The 22,675-nt window shown below is 39.9% G+C and overlaps 1 protein-coding gene across 1 annotated transcript in view; it reads left to right on the top strand.

Annotated features, from left to right (window-relative positions):
- The window catches only part of CENPF (centromere protein F), a 46,033-nt gene extending 24,014 nt beyond the window's left edge, over nt 1–22,019 (top strand). The window contains 7 exon segments of the mRNA XM_017868620.1: nt 911–1,094; nt 6,370–6,505; nt 8,607–12,010; nt 13,236–16,079; nt 17,360–17,509; nt 20,371–20,598; nt 21,972–22,019. Of these exon segments, the coding sequence (XP_017724109.1) occupies nt 911–1,094; nt 6,370–6,505; nt 8,607–12,010; nt 13,236–16,079; nt 17,360–17,509; nt 20,371–20,598; nt 21,972–22,019 (6,994 nt within the window).
- The last annotated feature ends 656 nt before the right edge of the window (nt 22,020–22,675 follow it).

Here is a 22,675-nt window from a genome sequence, read left to right as displayed (position 1 = left end):
TGTTTGTTTTGTTTTTTTGAGACAGAATCTCCCTCTGTCACCCAGGCTGGAGTGTAGTGGCGTGATCTCGGCTCACTGCAACCTCATCCTCCCGGGTTTGAGTGATTCTCCTGCCTCAGCCTCCCGAGTGGCTGGGATTACAGGCGCCTGCCACCATGCCTGGCTGATTTTTGTATTTTTAGTAGAGACGAGGTTTCAGCAGGTTGGCCAGGCTGGTCTCAAACTTCTAACTTCAGGTGATCTGCCCACCTCAACCTCCTAAAGCGCTGGAGTTATAGGCGTGAGCTGCCCTGCCTGGCCAGCATCCTAACATTTGATAGTTACCGCCAAATTGCCCACCATAAAAGCTGTAGCAGTTACTCTCCTACCAGGTACAAAAGAGGACCTGTTTCCTCTCATCCTTGCTGATTGGAGATAGTCTTGGTTTTAAAATTTTTGCCAACTGAGGAGTGAAAAATACTGTTGTATCATTTTTTAAATTCACACTTCCTTGATTACCATCGAAGCTATCTCTTTCAGTAGCCATTTGTATTTTTTGTATAGTTTTCTGTTTCTACCCATTGCCCTTTTGTTCAATCATAGGGGCGCTTTGTATGTTGTATGACAGATGTATCTTTTATTCTGTTATATATATTGAAAGTGTGTTCTCTTAGCCTGTTTCTTATCTCAACTTTTTTTCCTTTCGGTTATTTATTACCACCTAGCTGTTTTATTTTTTGTGGTTAAATCTTTTTCCTTTGTGGTCTCCTTGCCACACCCAGCCTCTTTCATCTCTTCTATGCTGCCACTGAGTGACGTTGCAGGTTCACACTATGGTATTTTAAGATATATTTAGCTGTGACGTATATTGTATCTCAACCAAAATAGATAGCATCCGTTTTTATATTCCATGACCGTTTTATTGTTTAAGAACACAAGATTAATGAAAAGTAAAGAACATAAAATGAAACTTGTCCTCTTTTCTTTTGTAGGTCACAGCAGTAAAGCAACAGCTAGAAAAAAATTTGGAAGAGTTTAAGCAGAAGTTGTGCAGAGCTGAACAGGCATCCCAGGCGAGTCAGATCAAGGAGGATGAGCTGAGGAGAAGCGTGGAGGTAAGGGAGGAAGATACTGAGTTTTCTCCACTTATTTATAGGACCAAGTACAAGGGGAAAAGAAAATTCCTATTCCATTTGTCAGTAGCTTATCATGACTATGTGCCTTTTTCTTTTCTATTTGCTGGGAGTAAGTATTACAGAATGTTCTGTATGTAACCCATGACAGACTATGATTGCTTATTTTTCTACTCTCTATTCTATATATAATTACTAATAGGAATCTAGCAGTTATAGCATATCTAGCAATATGCATCTACAACATGACTTGTATTAAGAATATGTACTCCTTCCTTAAAGATTGTTTTAGACCCCCAGGAGGTGGAAAGATGGAAGGAAGGAAGGGATTTTTTAAATGGAAAGAAACAAAGTTGTGGATGGGATGTATCATCTAAATCCCTTTTCTAAGTGTTGGCATTTGTGTCTTTCAATATTAAAAACACGTGGAAAGTCATAGATTTAAATAAACAAAAGTAGTGACAGATAAAGAGTTTCTAGATTAAAAATTCTTACAAAAACATCAAGTAATTGTCAATTATATGACTCTGGCTTCAAAAGTGGATACTGACCTTAATGTTCAGCCGGTGCACGCCCTGGTTGACGGTGTCTTTGGAGACTTTGTTTCGTCCACAAAGTGGTGGATGAGGGTTCCGGAATGGCATGGATATCCTGATGTGATTTTATGCATACATACTTCAATTTGGCTTCTCTCTGAATTTATTTAGTGGCCTGGAGTTTATTTTAAAGGGCTTAATTAAGAACCATTCAGTGACAGTTAATAGACTGAAACAATTTGAAAAGAGCCGTAAATCAACATTGTAATTTTAAGAAGAGGAACAACAAAAGAATTGTAGAAATTTCTTCTCCATCAAACCCTACAGGAAAGAATGTTTTTCTGTTTATTCTTTAAATGTTCTATGATCACTTTTTAGGCTGTAAAGATTAAAAAAACTTTCTCTGTAAAGAACAGTTATTTGTTCAGTTGAGGAAAGTCTAACTGTATTTATCCCCACTGCTTTGCAGAGTGTATCACGATGGTAAAATCAGAACATCTGTCGGTAGCAGACAGGCGATTATTAAATCAGCTAACCCCAAAGGGGCAATGCTGCTGGAGACAGGGGGCCATTGCTCCAGCCACCAAAGTGGAAGAAAACTTCAAATCAGATGATGGTTTCATCAGCAAACGTTTTCAAATGGAAGTGTTTGTTTCAGCAAAACAAATGTTTGCCTTTTGGCCAGTGGGGACCAACCAACAGATGCTTCTGCTAACATTTCCACAGGCAGACTGGCATCGAACTCTTCCCTCTGTGAGCTTCCCTTTCAGCCAGGAACTCTCCCGCGACTCCACTGGCTGCCTGGTGGAAACATTTTGTAAAAGCAATCATCTGGTTAAGAGAGTCCAAACACTTTTAAAACTGCTTGCTTGGCCAAGTCGCAGTAGTGGGCTGGACATTGTCTTGCAGGTGTTTCTGAAGACTCATTCATCCCCACAAGGTCTGGTCTGTGAGCTATAGCACTGTCCTCAGTTAACCCTAGCGTGTACTGAGGTGCCTGCATCATGTTTCACTGGCATTTCATTGATGTCTGTGTCAAATGAGGACATCGATGTGAAAGTGCCTAGCACAGGGCCTGGGGATGAAGTTAGTATTTGTCTTCATTTTTGGTTATGTTTATGTCTGTGTCATCTTTTGAAGGTGATAGCAAGATTTCAAAGAGTTTGGCTGGCTCTTGTGTTTTGCATTGGGATTGGGACCAGATAAGTGATGAAGCCGGTTAGAGTGGTGGTGTAACTTAGTGGGAAAATGGTTGTGGCTTTAGAGTGAGTGAGATCTGAAATTGCATTGCTTTTCTGCCACCTACCGCTATGTGACCTTGAGACAGTGGCTTACCCTTTCTCAGTCTGACTTTCCTCATCTGCACATAGGGACAAATCATTCTCCTCCCTTTTCAAGGCTGTATTCTTGGTTAAGTTAAATGTTGTATGTAAAGTGCTTAGCCCAGTGCCCAGCACATAAGTGCTTGGTCAGTTATTGCAGTCCACCACCTGCTCATTGCTTTGGTCTTCACCACTGCCATGAACTTTTGACGTTAGCATTGTTTGCTGTCACCTACAGGCACAGAAAGTGTGATCAGGGGACAGTGTACTTGATTTTTCTCATATTAAAATTTTGCCTGTTTATTATTGTGTCATTCTGGGTATCTTTCTGTGTCTAATTATAAGTAAGCACTAACAAATTTAGGACGCTTATAGGTTTTGGATGACGAAATAATGTGACAGTTGTACTGAAATTTTCCTTGTCCATGTTTAGTAAACATGCTGCTCACAATGAGAAATTATCAGTACTGGAAATGTGATTTAATGGCCCAATCAAGGGTAAAGTTAACATTTAGCATCAAAGTGAATGGAGGGTTTAGATAAGCTGCTCATCCAGTATCCAGTGCCAGCCCCATAGCATTGGGGTTAGGCAATAAAATACCATCGTTTGACAGTCAAGATGAGGGAACACTTGCCTAGGGACCTTTCCAAGCATAGGGATCTGTATTACACTAGGTCCTCTAAGGAGCTGACTCTGGCAAGCAAGAGAGATGAGAAGGAAAGGGAAAAACACGTTCTTTGCATCCATCCCTTATCCAAGTATATAGGCTTCACCCAGCAGGGGACATATTAAGCTGTATTCATGGATGGGATCATGAAATGCCACACAGTAGCTGAAATTTGTTTTGTCTGGCCCTAGGAAATGATGCTTCCCTTGCTGCTGCTAAAGCGAAGTTGATCTGGGTGGAATTGCTTGCTAAGCTCTAATGCTGGCTTGTGGTTACAGGGATTTTTGTTGTGTTTTTTCCAGCATAGTACCCAATTTTGCAAATCATGTGAGAATGCAAGAGATGCCTAGGAAAATGTATCTTTGTATGCTTAACTCATTGTTGATAATGAGATACCCAATCAAGTCTTAAGTGGCTGTAGCCCCGTGGAAAACTAATTGTTGATGGATGGCAGCTTGCACATCCATTTTCAGATGTTCATTTTCTAAATTCTGGCCTTTTAAAATTCTTAGGTTAGTCATAGCCATAGCATTATAAGCCTGCTGGGTCCCAGGATTGGCTGAACATTTCTTCGTTAGAAACAAATATTTACGGAGCTAATGCCAGAATAGAGAAAGTCATGTTAATCTTTCCATTGAGCTTACTATTCATTTAAATGTCTCCAGTTATGGACAGACATGGATCGAGACCAACAAACACATAAACATAAAATTCCCCGTTTCCCTGGTGCCCTCTCTCTCTTTTTTTTTCCTTCCTTCCTATTGGGATGCACCCTGTTTTGCACAGTGGCTTTCCAGCTCTCTTGTCAAGCCTCCAGATGCAGGTGTCATTTGATTTAATTTTTTTTTTTTTTTTTTAGAGTAAGAAAATATTTTTTCATTTGCAAACTAAAAATGCTAAGTCAACCCAGGTAGTTACATTCTAGTTCCTCTTCTATGTTGACCTCATTCAGCTGATCAGAAATCTGGCTACTGTTACATTTTGGGAAGAAATACTACTAATAATGCTACATTGCCCCTGTCGAAGTGCTTTAAGCTGTTTGTCCTTTCCCACCTGTGATCTCATTTGAGGGGTGATTATTCTGAGTCTGAAGAACAAACCAGTCATTATGGGTTCCATAGTTTAATGATGCTAATTTAAATCAATAACATTGTTTCACCTTAATGATCGTGCTTTGCAAAATTTAACACTGACTAGTGTGAATGTTAACCTATCAATCTTGAGCTCGGTTGGAGCTGCCCTTTAGTTCTGATTGATATCTTAATTCGAAAGAGTGTCAGTTTAGCGGCATGGAAGCGGGATCAGGACACGGTAGATGGGAGTATAATAACTACAACAGGTTCCGTCTTATTTTAATGATGAAATGAACGCATATACATGAACAGAGCAGCTGCCAGCAAGTTTTCAAGTACTTTCTACTAGCCAGATTCTCCCTCTTCTTGAATTTGGCTTTGCTACATCGGTACCCATCTGCTGGTAGTAACCAGACTGATAATTGAAGGCAGCCTTCCAACACAGTATTGCCACGGCCATCTGTTTTCTAACAGTGCAGTAGGGTTTTGGAAGATGGGTCTTAATTGTTTCTTTAAGATTCAGAATTTTTCCTCTACTTCATAAAGGGGTAATTTTGGTAGTTTTGAAATGCAGTTTAGAAAAAAGTTAGCTTTATGTGATTTTTTCCCCCCTTAAGGCTGTGACGTGCTTGGTTCTCTCAGTTTGTAACGATGTATGCCAATTCCCTGTGGTTCAAAGGATGGCATACAGTATAGGTTGAGATACTTGTTTGTTATGTGAGTCTTATGCGGTTAATAAGCAATAGAGTTTTTCTTTGGCACATAAACATTGCTTGCTTTTAAGATTCAGAACATGTAGGCCTAATAGATAGTAGAATGGAACTACATATGTACCTATACTACTTCATTGCATGTTGTTGCATGGATAGCTCTTCAATCAGTTGCCCAAAGAGCCTGTTTTCACTGTGAAAGATCAGAAGCTAGAATTAATTCTTCCTCTGTGTTCCAGCCCTCTGATTTTCCAGAGCACATTCAATGTCTCTTTAGTATTTAGCGCATCCTATTGTGTATTAAATGATTAGTATCACATCTTCCCCCACTGGAGGATATCTGCCCCAAGGGCAGAGACTCTGTCTTATTTATATTTGCATTTTTCATGATGCACATTCCAGCATCTTGAACATTGTCGGTTTTCTTGGTAAGCATTTATTGAAGGTAATTGTTCTCACAAAATTATTCCTGTAACAGCAAACCTTAAGTTGGTTTTGCAATGTAAACACATTTTGTGCTTTGATCTTTTTTTTTTTTTTTTTTTTTTTTTTTTGGTTTATTAAACAAGTTAAATGTTGCAAAGTAATTTGGCCATTCAGGTGTGATAGGGAACTTGGAGGTCTTTGTCTTGAGCGATCTTAATAAGGTACGGATTTGCCCTTTGAGCTTACTCTTTAGACTGAGCATATGAACAATCCGAGAAAGTTCAATTTGAACTTCTTGAAAGAAATAATTATCTTCCAGATTTGGGTTTGACGCTGTTGTCTTCTTTTCATGACATTATTTAAGTAGGAATGTCTGACTTCATTAGGTACTCAAACGGGGAAAATGTGCTTCTTTCCCTAGTGAGATACACAAACAGTTCTGCTAGGGACCTTTATTAAGGCAGAAGTCAAAACTTACTTGAGCATTCGTTTTGGCTATAACCAATTAAATGTGTGTTTTAGGAAATGAAGAAGGAAAACAACCTCCTTAAGAGTCAGTCTGAGCAAAAGACCAGAGAAGTCTGCCACCTGGAGGCAGAACTCAAGAACGTCAAACAGTGTTTAAATCAGAGCCAGAATTTTGCAGAAGAAATGAAAGGTAAGTAAACTTAGTGTTTTAGAGTTAACTTTCTAAGCTATTATTCCCGCAAGACAAGATGGATGGCATTGACACATTAGAGAAACTCTTTGGATTTTTTTCCATATATTCCCTTAAAAAGATGTGTGCAGTTGATGTGGAAGAGTTTTTTCCCTCTTCCATTTTTTAGTTTCCAGAGTGAGAGGGGGACTTTTATTTTTTAATTTTTTTGAGACAGAGTCTCGCTCTGTTGCCCAGGCTGGAGTGCAGTGGCTGGATCTCAGCTCACTGCAAGCTCTGCCTCCCAGGTTCATGCCATTCTCCTGCCTCAGCCTCCTGAGTGGCTGGGACTACAGGCGCCCGCCACCTCGCCCGGCTAGTTTTTTTTTTTGTATTTTTTAGTAGAGACGGGGTTTCACCATGTTAGCCAGGATGGTCTCGATTTCCTGACCTCGTGATCCACCTGTCTCGGCCTCCCAAAGTGCTAGGATTACAGGCTTGAGCCACCGCGCCCGGCCGAGGGGGACTTTTTTTAATTGGAACATATTGAGTCCCAAATGCCTGATGCTCAGCACTTTGAAACCAGAAGGGTAAATATTTTCCACACAAAGCTAAACTTTCAGTGCTGTCTTTCACCCCCGAGTGCTATTCTCTGTGTCTCAAGTGTGCTTGTTAGTTATATCCAGACAGCTCATCTCCTGACTCATTAACATTTCCCTTATAATGGAAAAAACCTATATGAAACGATGTTTTCCAAACTCCTAATGACCATTGTTTTTTGATGACTTAGTTGACGGAATGATTTTATTTTCTTATTTTAAAGCCAAAGAATTCTGCTCTACACATGAAATGAATCCACTCTTGGTTTCATATTTGTATGTTTGTGCCGGATGTCTTCTCCATACCCTTATTTTCTCACCTGGGGTGTTTGCACGTCTAGGATTTCTTTGAACTCTGTCCTGTGGAATGTGTGTCACACTTCTCTGTGACTGTTTTCTTTTTAAAACCCCATTCTCCCCAAGACAGCTTTCAGTTTTTCCACAGCAGCAGGTAGAAATGTCAGTCTTCAGCTTTCTTGAAAGGAAACTGTAAGAAAAGGAACAGTTGGGGCATTTTTCAATGTTGATCACCCAGGTGATTGTTTGAGATGCTGACAGCAAAGTGGGTTGCAGCCCTTGTGGTGCTGTCTACCGAAGCCCTCAACTGTCAGTAGGTAGACTGAGATTGGCAGGTTAGAAGTACTTCCTGCTTTCCACTTGATATGATGTCTGAGATTGTAATACATGTTACCTTTATCGTCTACTGTGGAGGTTCTCAGCTTTCAATCTCCCCCAACATACTTGAGCAACATGAAGCCTTCTCATCACTATTTAATGAAAACATTGTGGTTATTCCCAACCAGGAGTGGCCAGTATGTATAGATGAGTCATTGGGCAGAAAACAGGGTGGTAACGGAGTTCGAAGAAGCTTCCAGATTCTTCATAATATGTCACATTCATAATCACTGCCACCCTTACTATAAGGGGTTGGGATGGGGGTGATAATGTTCCTCAAGAATATTCACATATAGGCCTTGAGAATTACTGATATATGGCATCATTTACTCTTTTCTACTTAAGTCTAATCCTATGGATGTTTTGGCTAAAATGGTGGAGTACTTAATTTACTTTTCTGGGACATCAGAATTACTCTACAATAAAGTGGGATGTTCCCATTTCAGTGCTGTTCTCGTCCCAGTTTTCTCTCTTGGAATAAATATTTGAAAAGATGGTAAAAATACCCACATATATAAACACATACAAAGAAAAGAAACAGTGCTTAGGAAAATCATCCCTTGGTATTTTATTCAATAACACTTCCTTAAGCTGTTAGAAAGATGAACAAACATGTTACTCTCCTTAAGATGACCATTTTTCCCATTTTTTTAAATAAGATAATTACCAAGTAGTCCACTTTCTAGAAAGTACCCAGGCAATAATGCCAGTTTTTCCAGGGCTCGAGTAATTGTTAGTTTGTTTGGATTTTTTAGGGGGTGGGGAGGGTGGGGGGAGGGGTTTGCATTTCTGTAGAATAAATATTTATTACAAACATTGACAGCTTTTATTTATTTATTTTTAAATAGTGAAGAATACCTCTCAGGAAACCATGTTAAGAGATCTTCATGAAAAAATAAATCAGCAAGAAAACTCCCTGACTTTAGAGAAACTGAAGCTTGCTGTGGCTGAGCTGGAAAAGCAGCGAGATTGTTCTCAAGACCTTTTGAAGAAAAGGGAACATCACATTGAACAACTGAATGATAAGTTAAGCAAGACAGAGAAAGAGTCCAAAGCTTTGCTGAGTGCTTTGGAGTTAAAAAAGAAAGAATATGAAGAATTGAAAGAAGAGAAAACTCTGTTTTCTTGTTGGAAAAGTGAAAACGAAAAACTTTTAACTCAGATGGAATCAGAAAAGGAAAACTTGCAGAGTAAAATTAATCACTTGGAAACTTGTCTCAAGACACAACAAATAAAAAGTCATGAATACAACGAGAGAGTAAGAACGCTGGAGATGGACAGAGAAAACCTAAGTGTCGAGATCAGAAACCTTCACAACGTCATAGATAGCAAGTCTGTGGAGGTAGAGACCCAGAAACTAGCTTATGTAGAGCTACAGCAGAAAACTGAGTTCTCAGATCAGAAACATCAGAAGGAAATAGAAAATATGTGTTTGAAGACTTCTCAGCTTACTGGGCAAGTTGAAGATCTAGAACACAAGCTTCAGTTGCTGTCAAATGAAATAATGGACAAAGACCGGTGTTACCAAGACTTGCATGCTGAATATGAGAGCCTCAGGGATCTACTAAAATCTAGAGATGTTTCTCTGGCGACAAATGAAGATCATCAGAGAAGTCTTTTGGCTTTTGATGAGCAGCCTGCCATGCATAATTCCTTTGCAAATATAATTGAAGAACAAGCAAGCATGCCTTCAGAGAGGAGTGAATGTCGTTTAGAAGCAGACCAAAGTCCAAAAAATTCTGCCATCCTACAAAATAGAGTTGATTCACTTGAATTTTCGTTAGAATCTCAAAAACAGATGAACTCAGACTTGCAAAAGCAGTGTGAAGAGTTAGTGCAGATCAAAGGAGAAATAGAAGAAAATCTTAGGAAAGCAGAACAGATGCATCAAAGTTTTGTGGCTGAAACAAGTCAGCGCATTAGTAAGTTACAGGAAGACACTTCTGCTCACCAGAATGTTGTTGCTGAAACCTTAAGTGCCCTTGAGAACAAGGAAAAAGAGTTGCAACTTTTAAATGATAAGTTAGAAACTGAGCAGGCAGAGATTCAAGAATTAAAACAGAGCAACCATCTACTTGAAGACTCTCTAAAGGAGCTACAACTTTTATCTGAAACCCTAAGCTTGGAGAAGAAAGAAATGAGTTCCATCATTTCTCTAAATAAAAGAGAAATTGAACAGCTGACCCAAGAGAATGAGACTCTCAAGGAAATAAATGCATCTTTAAATCAAGAGAAGATGAACTTAATCCAGAAAAGTGAGAGTTTTGCAAACTATATAGATGAAAGAGAGAAAAGCATTTCAGAGTTATCTGATCAGTACAAGCAAGAAAAACTTATTTTACTACAAAGATGTGAAGAAACCGGAAATGCATATGAGGATCTTAGTCAAAAATACAAAGCAGCACAAGAAAAGAACTCTAAATTAGAATGCTTGCTAAATGAATGCACTAGTCTTTGTGAAAATAGAAAAAATGAGTTGGAACAGCTAAAGGAAGCATTTGCAAAAGAACACCAAGAATTCTTAACAAAATTAGCATTTGCTGAAGAAAGAAATCAGAATCTGATGCTAGAGTTGGAGACAGTGCAGCAAGATCTGAGATCTGAGATGACAGATACCCAAAACAATTCTAAGAGCGAGACTGATGGTTTAAAGCAAGAAATCATGACTTTAAAGGAAGAACAAAACAAGATGCAAAAGGAAGTTAATGACGTATTACAAGAGAATGAACAGCTGATGAAGGTAATGAAGACTAAACATGAATGTCAAAATCTAGAATCGGAACCAATTAGGAACTCTGTGAAAGAAAGAGAGAGTGAGAGAAATCAATGTAATTTTAAACCTCAGATGGGTCTTGAAGTTAAAGAAATTTCTCTAGATAGTTATAATGCGCAGTTGGTGCAATTAGAAGCTATGCTAAGAAATATGGAATTAAAACTTCAGGAAAGTGAGAAGGAGAAGGAGTGCCTGCAGCATGAATTACAGATAATTAGAGGAGATCTTGAAACCAGAAATTTGCAAGACATGCAGTCACAAGAAATTAGTGGCCTTAAAGACTGTGAAGTAGATGCAGAAGAAAGGTATATTTCAGTGCTTCATGAGTTGTCAACAAGTCAAAACGACAATGCACACCTTGAGTGCTCTCTGCAAACAGCAATGAACAAGCTGAATGAGCTAGAGAAAATATGTGAAATACTGCAGGCCGAGAAGTGCGAACTAGTAACTGAGCTGAATGATTCAAGGTCAGAATGTATCACAGCAACCAGGAAAATGGCAGAAGAGGTAGGGAAACTAGTAAATGAAGTGAAAATATTAAATGAGGACAGTGGTCTTCTCCATGGTGAGTTAGTGGAAGACGTACCAGGAGGTGAATTTGGTGAACAACCAAATGAACAGCACCCCATGTGTTTGGCTCCGTTGGATGAGAGTAATTCCTACGAGCACTTGACATTGTCAAACAAAGAAGTTCAAATACACTTTGCCGAATTGCAAGAGAAATTCTCATCTTTACAAAGTGAACACAAAATTTTATACGATCAGCACTGTCAAATGAGCTCTAAAATGTCAGAGCTACAGACCTATATTGACTCATTAAAGGCCGAAAATTTGGTCTTGTCAACGAATCTGAGAAACTTTCAAGGTGACCTGGTGAAGGAGATGCAGCCGGGCTTGGAGGAGGGGCTCGTTCCATCCCTGTCATCCTCTTGTGTGCCTGACAGCCCTAGTCTTAGCAGTTTGGGAGATTCCTCCTTTTACAAAGCTCTTTTAGAGCAGACAGGAGAAATGTCTCTTTTGAATAATTTAGAAGGGACTGTTTCAGCAAACCAGTGCAGTGTAGATGAAGTATTCTGCAGCAGTCTGGAGGAAGAGAATCTGACCAAGAAAGAAACACCTTCGGCCCCAGTGAAGGGTGTGGAAGAGCTTGAGTCCCTCTGTGAGGCATACCGGCAGTCCCTCAAGAAGCTAGAAGAGAAAATGGAAAGTCAAGGGATTATGAAAAATAAGGAAATCCAAGAGCTCGAACAGTTATTAAGTTCTGAAAGGCAAGAGCTTGACTGCCTTAGGAAGCAGTATTTGTCAGAAAATGAACAGTGGCAACAGAAGCTGACAAGCGTGACTCTGGAGATGGAGTCCAAGTTGGCGGCAGAAAAGAAACAGACGGAACAACTGTCACTTGAGCTGGAAGTAGCACGACTCCAGCTACAAGGTCTGGACTTAAGTTCTCGGTCTTTGCTTGGCATCGACACAGAAGATGTAAGTACCTGGGATTTAAATGCCGTTTCTTGGTTTACATGACTAGTAGATACTCAGTAAATGTTTGTCTGATTGAAATGTACATTAAACGTAAGTTCAAATATTTTTAGGGCTCAAGGAAATAAAATACACCAAAATGTTTTCAAAACAAAGCAGAACTTGAGGAAAATGAGTAAACTTTATTTGAGGAATAAATTTCTATAGTGATTAGATTTACTTAGCGATATATAGAATATTACTAAAGATGTTTTTAAAGTCTGGAGAAAATGATGGGGTCAGAAAGTCTTTAGAATGTGTGTTTCCACCCTTTGTGCATTAATAAAGTATACTTAATTAAGAACTTACGAATGGTAATATGATGTAAATTTTTAATCTCTAGCACTTTTCAGAATATTTTTGATGTTACAGCGTTATCGTCATGGAACTAAATACAGGAGATTCTTTATGTATTACTCAACAGTTTTCTCTAACAATTTAGTATGGTACAAAAATATGATTTGGTATAAGTCATTTAAAAGGACTTTTAAAAAATTGAATACGTGTTTGTTTAATTGCTTGTAACTTTGTCCTTTCTAGCCTGCTAGCTGGATTAGTAATGCTTTGTAGTGTATGCATGGCACTTGATTCCCTCTGTCTATCTCTGTGAGGTAGAGAAGGCAGGTCATGGTGAGGTGATGGCAGGAGTAGGGAGTAGGCACAACAGCAGATCCCCAGTTTACAGGTGAGAGGAAAGTGAGGCTCAAATATGTAATTTGTCCAATAATATATAGTAAGTGCAGGGTTGGGGATTAAGTCCTTGGACTAGGAATCTGATTATGAAACTTTACTGCCTTATTACAGAATATCATAAATACTGAAGGTGGAAACTGAGCATTTTGTTAGCCTCTTATTTAATAAGAGATTTCATATTCAGGCTACTTGAATATTCTTAGCAAGGAAGAAAATATGAAATTTAAATACATTACAAATTGTAATTGAGCTGAACGGTTTGTCTTCAAGATAAATGCCTAACCCCAGTGTCTTGCCCGTAGGGGCCACCTACTGAATGTTTATTTATGTTGAACATTTGAATGAAGAGAGGAAGATGTAGTGGGAAATACACCACTTGAAGAGATGTGTTTAGCAGAGGCCATGCAGCAGTTTCTAAAAAGTAATAACTAAGTCTATTGTACTTTGATTCTTTTTGAAAAATAAAATGCATGCTTGTTATGTATTATAATTACAGGCTATTCAGGGCCGAAATGAGAGCTGTGACATATCAAAAGAACATACTTCAGAAACTACAGACAGAACACCAAAGCATGATGTTCATCAGATTTGTGATAAAGGTGTTCAACAGGACCTCCATCTAGACATTGAGAAAATAACTGAGACTGGTGCAGTGAAACTCACAGGAGAGTGCTCTGGGGAACAGTACCCAGACACCAATTATGAGACTCCAGGAGAAGACAAAACCCAGGGCTCTTCAGAATGCATGTCTGAATTGTCATTTTCTGGTGCTAACGCTTCGGTACCTATGGATTTCCTGGGGAATCAGGAAAATATCCAAAATCTTCAACTGCGGGTAAAAGAGACATCAAATGAAAATTTGAGATTACTTCATGTGATAGAGGAACGTGACAGAAAAGTTGAAAGTTTGCTAAATGAAATGAAAGAATTAGACTCAAAGCTCCATTTACAGGAGGTACAACTAATGACCAAAATTGAAGCATGCATAGAATTAGAAAAAATAGTTGGGGAGCTTAAGAAAGAAAACTCAGATTTAAGTGAAAAATTGGAATATTTTTCTTGTGATAACCAGGAGTTACTCCAGAGAGTAGAAAGTTCTGAAGGCCTCAATTCTAACTTAGAAATGCGTGCAGATAAATCATCACATGAAGATATCGACGATAACGTAGCCAAGGTGAATGACAGCTGGAAAGAGAGATTTCTTGATGTAGAAAATGAGCTGAGTAGGATCAGATCTGAGAAAGCTAACATTGAGCATCAAGCCCTCTCCCTGGAGGCTGACTTAGAGATAGTTCAAACAGAGAAGCTATGTTTAGAAAAAGATAATGAAAATAAGCAGAAGGTTATTGTCTGCCTTGAAGAAGAACTCTCAGTGGTCACAAGTGAGAGAAACCAGCTTCGTGGAGAATTAGATACTATGTCAAAAAAAACCATGGAACTGGATCAGTTGTCTGAAAACATGAAGGAGAAAACACAAGAGCTTGAGTCTCATCGAAGTGAGTATCTCCATTGCATTCAGGTGGCAGAGGCAGAGGTGAAGGAAAAGACAGAACTCCTTCAGACTTTGTCCTCTGATGTGAGTGAGCTGTTAAAAGATAAAACTCATCTCCAGGAAAAGCTGCAGAGTTTGGAAAAGGACTCACAGGCACTGTCTTTGACAAAATGTGAGCTGGAAAACCAAATTGCACAACTGAATAAAGAGAAAGAATTGCTTGTCAAGGAATCTGAAAGCCTGCAGACCAGACTGAATGAATCAGATTATGAAAAGCTGAACATCTCCAAGGCCTTGGAGGCCGCGCTGGTGGAGAAAGGTGAGTTCGCGTTGAGGCTGAGCTCAACACAGGAGGAAGTGCATCAGCTGAGAAGAGGCATCGAGAAACTGAGAGTTCGCATTGAGGCCGATGAAAGGAAGCAGCTGCACGTCGCAGAAAAACTGAAAGAACGTGAGCGGGAGAATGATTCACTTAAGGATAAAGTTGAGAACCTTGAAAGGGAATTGCAGATGTCAGAAGAAAACCAGGAGCTAGTGATTCTTGATGCCGAGAATTCCAAAGCAGAAGTAGAGACTCTAAAAACACAAATAGAAGAGATGGCCAGAAACCTGAAAGTTTTCGAATTAGACCTTGTCACATTAAGGTCTGAAAAAGAAAATCTGACAAAACAAATACAAGAAAAACAAGGTCAAGCGTCAGAACTAGACAAGTTACTCTCTTCATTTAAAAGTCTATTAGAAGAAAAGGAGCAAGCGGAGATACAGATCAAAGAAGAATCTAAAACTGCAGTGGAGATGCTTCAGAATCAGTTAAAAGAGTTAAATGAGGCAGTAGCAGCCTTGTGTGGTGATCAAGAAACTATGAAGGCCACAGAACAGAGTCTAGACCCACCAGTAGAGGAAGCACATCAGCTGAGAAATAGCATTGAAAAGCTGAGAGCCCGCCTAGAAACTGATGAAAAGAAGCAGCTCTGTGTCTTAGAACAACTGAAGGAAAGTGAGCATCATGCAGATTTACTTAAGAGTAGAGTGGAGAATCTTGAAAGAGAGCTAGAGATAGCCGGGAAAAACCAAGAGCATGCAGCTCTTGAGGCAGAGAGTTCCAAAGGAGAGGTAGAGACCCTAAAAGCAAAAATAGAAGGGATGACCCGAAGTCTGAGAGAGCTGGAATTAGATCTTGCTACCATAAGGTCAGAAAAAGAAAATCTGACAAACAAATTACAAAAAGAACAAGAACGAATATCTGAATTAGAAATAATAAATTCGTCATTTGAAAATATTTTGCGAGAAAAAGAGCAAGAGAAAGTACAGATGAAAGAAAAATCAAACACTGCCATGGAGATGCTTCAAACACAATTAAAAGAGCTCAATGAGAGAGTGACAGCCCTGCATAATGACCAAGAGGCCTGTAAGGCCAAAGAGGAGAATCTTAGTAGTCAAGTAGATTGTCTTGAACTTGAGAAGGCTCAGTTGCTACAAGGTCTTGATGAGGCCAAAAATAATAATATTGTTTTGCAGTCTTCAGTGAATGGCCTCATTCAAGAAGTAGAAGATGGCAAGCAGAAACTAGAGAAGAAGGATGAAGAAATCAGTAGACTTAAAAATCAAATTCAAGACCAAGAGCAGCTCGTCTTTAGACTATCCCAGGTGGAAGGAGAGCACCAACTTTGGAAGAAGCAAAACTTAGAACTGGGAAATCTGACAGTGGAATTGGAGCAGAAGATCCAAGTGCTACAATCCAAAAATGTCTCTTTGCAGGACACATTAGAAGTGCTGCAGAGTTCTTACAAGAATCTAGAGAATGAGCTTGAATTGACAAAAATGGACAAAATGTCCTTTGTTGAAAAAGTAAGTGGCTCTATCTGTTTATGTTTAAATATGTAGTCATGAGGGAGGAAACCATATTCACTTCTAGACACTGTGAATTATATTTACTTCTAGACAGTGTCTGCTATATTGGGCCAAACTTTGTAAAGGCTTTATGTTTACTGGGTCTTGAATTGCAGAAACATTGAGTGGGCTCTGGCAGTAGTGACTATTCTGGCTGATTCTTTGGGACATGTTCATGGATTGGACCAGGTTTTTAATGTGGCACCTACATATGGGCAAAGCTTTGGTTTATGCACAGTTCCTTGGTCTAATTATATTTCCCTTTCTTAGAGTACATCAGAATACTGGCCTCCCCATACCCACTTGAGACACTGCTATAGAGAGTGTAACAGACATTATCTAGGATCAGAAAGGATCTGCCTGCCTTACTGTGTCTTTTTTGCCTTTGGGACAAAGCACTTTTAAAGATACTGATAGATTTATAACCAACAGAGCACTCATGGCTTCTGGGGTGCGTCTTGGGGATTTCGTGCTTTCAGTCCCTCTTTTATACCTTTTCTTTGTGCAGCCTTCTACTGTGTTAGTTGATGATTAAAGGGAAGATCTGCCATCAAGAGGCTCAATTATTAAAGAAAAATTAAGTTTTGGCCTGGTGAGCTTACTTAGTGATCTAGGAAAGTGATTTTGTCACATTTAATTTTTGCTGAACAAATATTAAAGGAAAAAAAGGAGTATCTAGAAAATGCAATTCATCTCCACCCTGTATTTTCTGAGAATTTCGGGGTTTTGTATACCTTGCAAGAGATGGCAATTAGTATAGACATGATGAGACAAACCATACCACGCTGTTTCACTTCAAGGGGCAAATGCAAACAATAGCTTTTAACTGTTTTCACTAATCATAAGCATGTTTCTTGCAGATTAGTATGGCACTGGGGGATCAGTAGAGATCTAAGAACTGATAAACTAAGATACTGCCTGGTATGATAATCTCTGATGTTTAACTTTGATTCAAATTAATACCTTTGTGAAAGATTTTAAGACTTAGCAACATTATCTTTCCTTGTCATTCCTTCCCTTATTGCTATTCTTCTATTAAATCTTTTCTGGGAAGAAAAGGTAAGCTTACCAGTAGGTTTTGAGCATGTTGAGTTGAGTGGATTAGTAAAGGGGGCAATAGCCAGCTTCCATTTTATGATTGAAGGCTAATAAATGGCACAGATATGTTGTATCAGAGTGATTAATCTGATCAAAACACACCACCAAAAAGCAGATTCTAATGAAAGATGAAATTTCAGGTAAACACAATGACTGCAAAGGAAACTGAGCTGCAGAGGGAAATGCATGAGATAGCACAGAAAACAGCAGAGCTGCAAGAACTCAGTGGAGAGAAAAATAGGCTAACTGGAGAGTTACAGTTACTGTTGGAAGAAATAAAGAGCAGCAAAGTAAGTTTTTTGTGACAAATGTTATGATGTGTTAATTCATTGTGCGCACTCTCCTTGTTGGTTTCTGTAAGACCTTCTGTAGTTTACCTATTTTTAGCTCTTGAAAAAAATAACCCTGTGCTTATGTCATAATCAGATTTGTAGTAATCTCTACCATCCAGCACTATCATGAGCCCACAAGGAGTCGTGAGAAGCCTCTGAACACATGAAAATATCTGTCTCAGAGCCCAAATACGTTTTCATAGAAGAGGACCCTTGTACCACATTAATGCACATCAGAAGTAGATCTCATGCTGCTTTCAACAAGTTTATCTGCTTTCCTAGCTTGCCAGAGATTACAGGCTAGAATGTTGCTAGAAACACATTCATTGATCTGCTAAGAACTAGCAGAGTAACAGAACTAAAGTCACAGTTTTAGGCAGGGTTAATGTGGCACATCTATAGCACTTGGGCTGCCACTGCCCAATGCCATTTCCATAGCCGATACTGCTAATTCATACCCTCCCTTTCTTCTGAGTCTCCTAACACTGTGTCCTGGGTAGCTGCTGCCATGCAGGGAGAGCTGGCAGATGAAATGAAACCTGTTTGTCATACCTGATTAAATTATAAACTTCCCTATAGCTGTTTAGTCCTCATGCAACTTCATTCCTGAGTAGTAAAGAACAGCAAAATAAGATAGTCATGATTGCGACCCTGAATAATGACAGAAATTTGAAATGATATATGTAATATTCTGTATAAAGAGTTGGAGAAATTTGTTGTTTTCTTTAAATATAGTATTTATGAAAATGGAAAGGTTTTGGCATTGAATCTCAGGAATGGACTTAGAGAATATTCTGGCCATACTGCCTGGAAGGAGTTCCTCTGAATGCTATTTGTGTATTGCGTCTGCTGAAATCTCTTTTGGTGTTGAGTAGCTTGGGAGTCTCCCAAGTGCGTCATTATTGTATTTCATGTATAAGCACTACTGAGAGGAGTAGTTTGGCCTCAGGCCCATACATATGAGTGTGTTAGTTTGCATTGGCTTTATTCATTCATTTATTCATTCTGTAAATAATAAGTGCTAGTAAGGTCAGGGGATAGACTGCTGAACCGTAACTGTCCTGTATTTCCTGCACTGGTACAGCTTACAGTCTAGACACATATTAAATCATGAAATAGGCAACATGTAACAATCATAAGCAGATAAATACTATAAATGAAACAAATAAGATTCTTTGCTGTGGAATAATTGGGATGTGGGGATCAGGGTAGGAAACAACCTAATTTAGATAGGGTGGTTAGCAGATTTAGATAGGGTGGTCAGCAGATGTCACCTGCAAGATGACGAGTCAGCTAGGCAACAAACAGGCAGAGTGGGGAGCCTTCTAGGTCTAGAGAGCAGTGTGGTCAAAGCTCTGAGACTAGAATGATCTTTTTATTTTTTTTAGAAATTGAAAGTAAACCATTGTGGCTGGAGCCAGATGGAAAATGACATGCACAAAGATTGGAGGGGTAGGAAGGGTATGGAGAGGGTAGGAAAGATTTGGGGTGGGAATATTTACTTGGCTAGTTCAACATATAGGGAGTGTTTAGAAATTATGGGAATGGTAGAAAATGATGGAGAAGAGAAGGTGGCTTAGGGCTTAGCCTGAAGGAACTCTAGCACACAAGGTGAGATGGAGGAAGAAGAGCCAGCAAAGAAAACAGAGGGAAGGCTTGATGAGGCAAACCAGGGAGGTGTCATGTTTTGGAAATCAAGAGGAAGGAGTGTCTCGAGGGAGGGAGTGTCTGGGTATAGTGGTTCACGCCTGTAATCCCAGCATTTTGGGAGGCTGAGGTGGGCTAATAGCTTGAGTCCAGAAGTTCAAGACCAGTCTGGGCAACATGGCAAAACTCTGTCTATACAAAAAATACAAAAAAATTAGCCAGACGTGGTGGTGCATTCTTGGGAGGCTGAGGTGGGGGATCACCTGAGCCCTGGAGAGTGAGGCTGCAGCGAGCCATGATTGTGCCACTGCACTCCAGCTTGGGCAACAGAGTGAGACCCTGTCTCAAGAAAACTAAGCCAAACTAACCAACCAAACAACAACAACAGCAACGGCAACAATAACAACAACAACAAAAAAAGGAAGGAGTGGTCAGCAGCCCCAGATACTACTTAGAGGTTGATTGAGATGAGCTCAGAAGAGTGTGCCTTTAATTTGCAGCATGGAGGTTGATGATGCCATGAAAAGCTTTTTTAGGAAAAGCTGGGACGAATCGATTGGAGCAGGTTGAATAATTGAAGATGAGGAAGTAGACACCACACATACAGAAACATACAGAGACAGCTACTTGGGGTCAGGCATGGAGAAGACAAATGCTTCCAGGGTTGGAGTCTGGCCAGTTCTTCACAGTGAAGGGATGGGTCAGAAGATTGGAGATATTTGGAAAGAAATTCTTTTAGTGACAGAACTGGGGTCTAAGTTGGTCAAGGAAGAAAATGCAAGGCCAGAGGGGATTTGCTATGAAGATGGTAGTGGTTCTGTTGATGAGGTCAAGAATTATTGCAATGGAAGTACTTTAATAAACAAGGCTGGAAGCATTGGAAGGTGTGGTCCCAGAGTGGTTTATTTGAATTCAAGGTTTCAGGGTTTCTGTGGTCTCTGGATATGACCTAGCGAGGTGGTTGGGCTGGAGCAGAGGAAAGTGTCATTGGAGGTGAAGTCACAATTAAAAGTGAATACATTGCTAAGAATTATAACACTATTCTGTACAGATTTTATCTTGCCCATAAACAATTTTTTTTCCACACAGTGCTCATTATTTCCTAAAAATATTTCCAGGTTCTTAATTGTGAGGAAGTGCTATTATGATTTCATTATTATTTTTCTGGGTAGGATCAATTGAAGGAGCTCACACTAGAAAATAGTGAATTGAAGAAGAGCCTGGATTGCATGCACAAGGACCAGGTGGAAAAGGAAGGGAAAGTGAGAGAGGAAATAGCTGAATACCAGCTACGGCTTCATGAAACTGAAAAGAAACATCAGGCTTTGCTTTTGGAAACAAACAAACAGGTGAAATGTGGGGTTTGGTTACTGGGGGAGCTGGAGAGTGTATTGATCATGGTAAGGCTTCCCGCCCCCCCAAAAAAAAGTCAATATTCTGGGTTATTACTGTGCCATATAATCTTATAAAAGGTCTCATATTAACTTCACAATCTTTTCCCCGGGTCTCTCTTTTAGTTTATCAGTTGATTTTTTTTTTTTTTTTTTTTTTGAGATAGAGTCTCGCTCTGTCGCCCAGGGTGGAGTGCAGTGATGTGATCTGGGCTCACTGCAAGCTCTGCCTTCCGGGTTCACACTATTCTCCTGCCTCAGCCTCCTGAGTAGCTGCGACTACAGGCGCCTGCCACCACGCCCGGCTAATATTTTTGTATTTTTTTAGTAGAGACGGGGTTTCATCGTGTTAGTCAGAATGGTTTTTATCTGACCTCGTGATCCGCCTGCCTCGGCCTCCCAAAGTTCTGGGATTACAGGCATGAGCCACCGCGCCCAGCCGAGTTTGACCAGTTCTAACTCTGCACCATAATTGTTTTTTGTTTGTTTGTTTTTAGGCAGAGTCTCACTCTGTCACCCAGACTAGAGTGCAGTAGTGTGATCTCGGCTCACTGCAACCTCCGCCTTCCAGGCTCAAGTGATCCTCACACCTCAGCCTCTCAAGTAGCTAGAACCATGGGTGCATGCCACCACGCCCTGCCAATTTTTGTAAAGACAGGGTTTTGCCATGTTGCCCAGGCTGGTCTCAAACTTCTGAGTTCAAGCGATCTGCCCACCTTGGCCTCCCAAAGAATTGGGATTATGGATGCGAGCCACTGTGCCTGGTGTGTCTGTGCCATAATTTTATATGAGGGTATTCCTAGTGTTACTTGTTTGGAATTGTAGGATTATTTGGGGAATTCTTTTTTCTCTTAAGGGATAACCAAAAGTATTTCCTTTTATTAGTCTTTTAAAAGTGAAAAGAAATACTTTATTATGGCAATGGTATAAAACTAAGCTTTAACTAAAACAAAACAAAACTTAAAAACTGAGTTTGTTTAGAATTAAAGGTTTTTTTGTTTGTTTGTTTGTTTGTTTTATTGACAAGTCTTGCTCTGTTTCCCAGGCTGGAGTGCAGTGGCATGATCTCGAGTCACTGCAGCTTCCACCTCCTGCGTTCAAGTGATCCTCTCACCTCAGCCTCCGAAGTAGCTGGGACTACAGACACACCACCACACTGGGCTAATTTTTTGTAATTTTTATAGAGATGGGGTTTTGCCATGTTGCCCAGGCTGGTCTTGAACTCCTGGGCTCAAGTGATCCACCCACCTCAGCCTCCCAAAGTCCTGGGATTATAGGTGTGAGCCACTGCACCTGGCCCCAGTTGTTCTTCGTCTAAAACAAATTCATCATAACTTGATGAATCTTGCCTTTCTTTCTTTCTTGGTGATGGTTTGCTGCAGGTATCTAATCAGCTGTGTGCCAAATACAGCCAAGAATATAATCAATGAGATTGGAATTGTCAGCTCTCAAGTAGTACTATTTCTGAAGACACATATTTTTTTTTCTTTTTTCTTTTTCTTTTTTTTTTTTTGAGATGGAGTCTCGCTCTGTTGCCCAGGCTGGAGTGCAATGGCATGATCTCATCTCACTGCAACCTCTGCCCTCTGGGTTCAAGAGATTCTCCTGCCTCAGCCTCCAGAGTAGGTGAGATTATAGGCACTCGCTACCACGCCCGGCTAATTTTTTTGTATTTTTAGTAGAGATGGGGTTTTACCATGTTAGCTATGCTGGTCTCAAACTCCTGACCTCAGGTGATCCACCTGCCTTGGCCTCCCAAAGTGCTGGGATTACAAGTATGAGCCACTACCCCAGTGACACATATTTTTTCTAAATGAAGAAGTCTGGGAAAAGCTGAGTAACTTAGAACACATAATTTGGTGCAGACAGAAAGATGTATAGAAATAAGTTTTGCAATGGAGGCAAAGCAACTTGGATAAAGGTCTCAGGCTAGGGAATTGAACTTTATAAAAAAGCTAATGCCGCCAGGCATGGTGGCTCATGCCTGTAATCCCAGCACTTTGGGAGGCTGAGGTGGGAGGATCACTTAAGGTCAGGAGTTCAAGACCAGCCTGGCCAACATGATGAAACCCCATCTCTATTAAAA

Source organism: Rhinopithecus bieti, unplaced genomic scaffold (assembly GCF_001698545.2).
Source record: "Rhinopithecus bieti isolate Rb0 unplaced genomic scaffold, ASM169854v2 scaffold_2574, whole genome shotgun sequence".
In the NCBI taxonomy this organism is placed as follows: Eukaryota; Metazoa; Chordata; class Mammalia; order Primates; family Cercopithecidae; genus Rhinopithecus; species Rhinopithecus bieti.
Note: the sequence above shows the minus strand (reverse complement) of the source record. Positions and strands in the feature narration are given on the sequence as shown.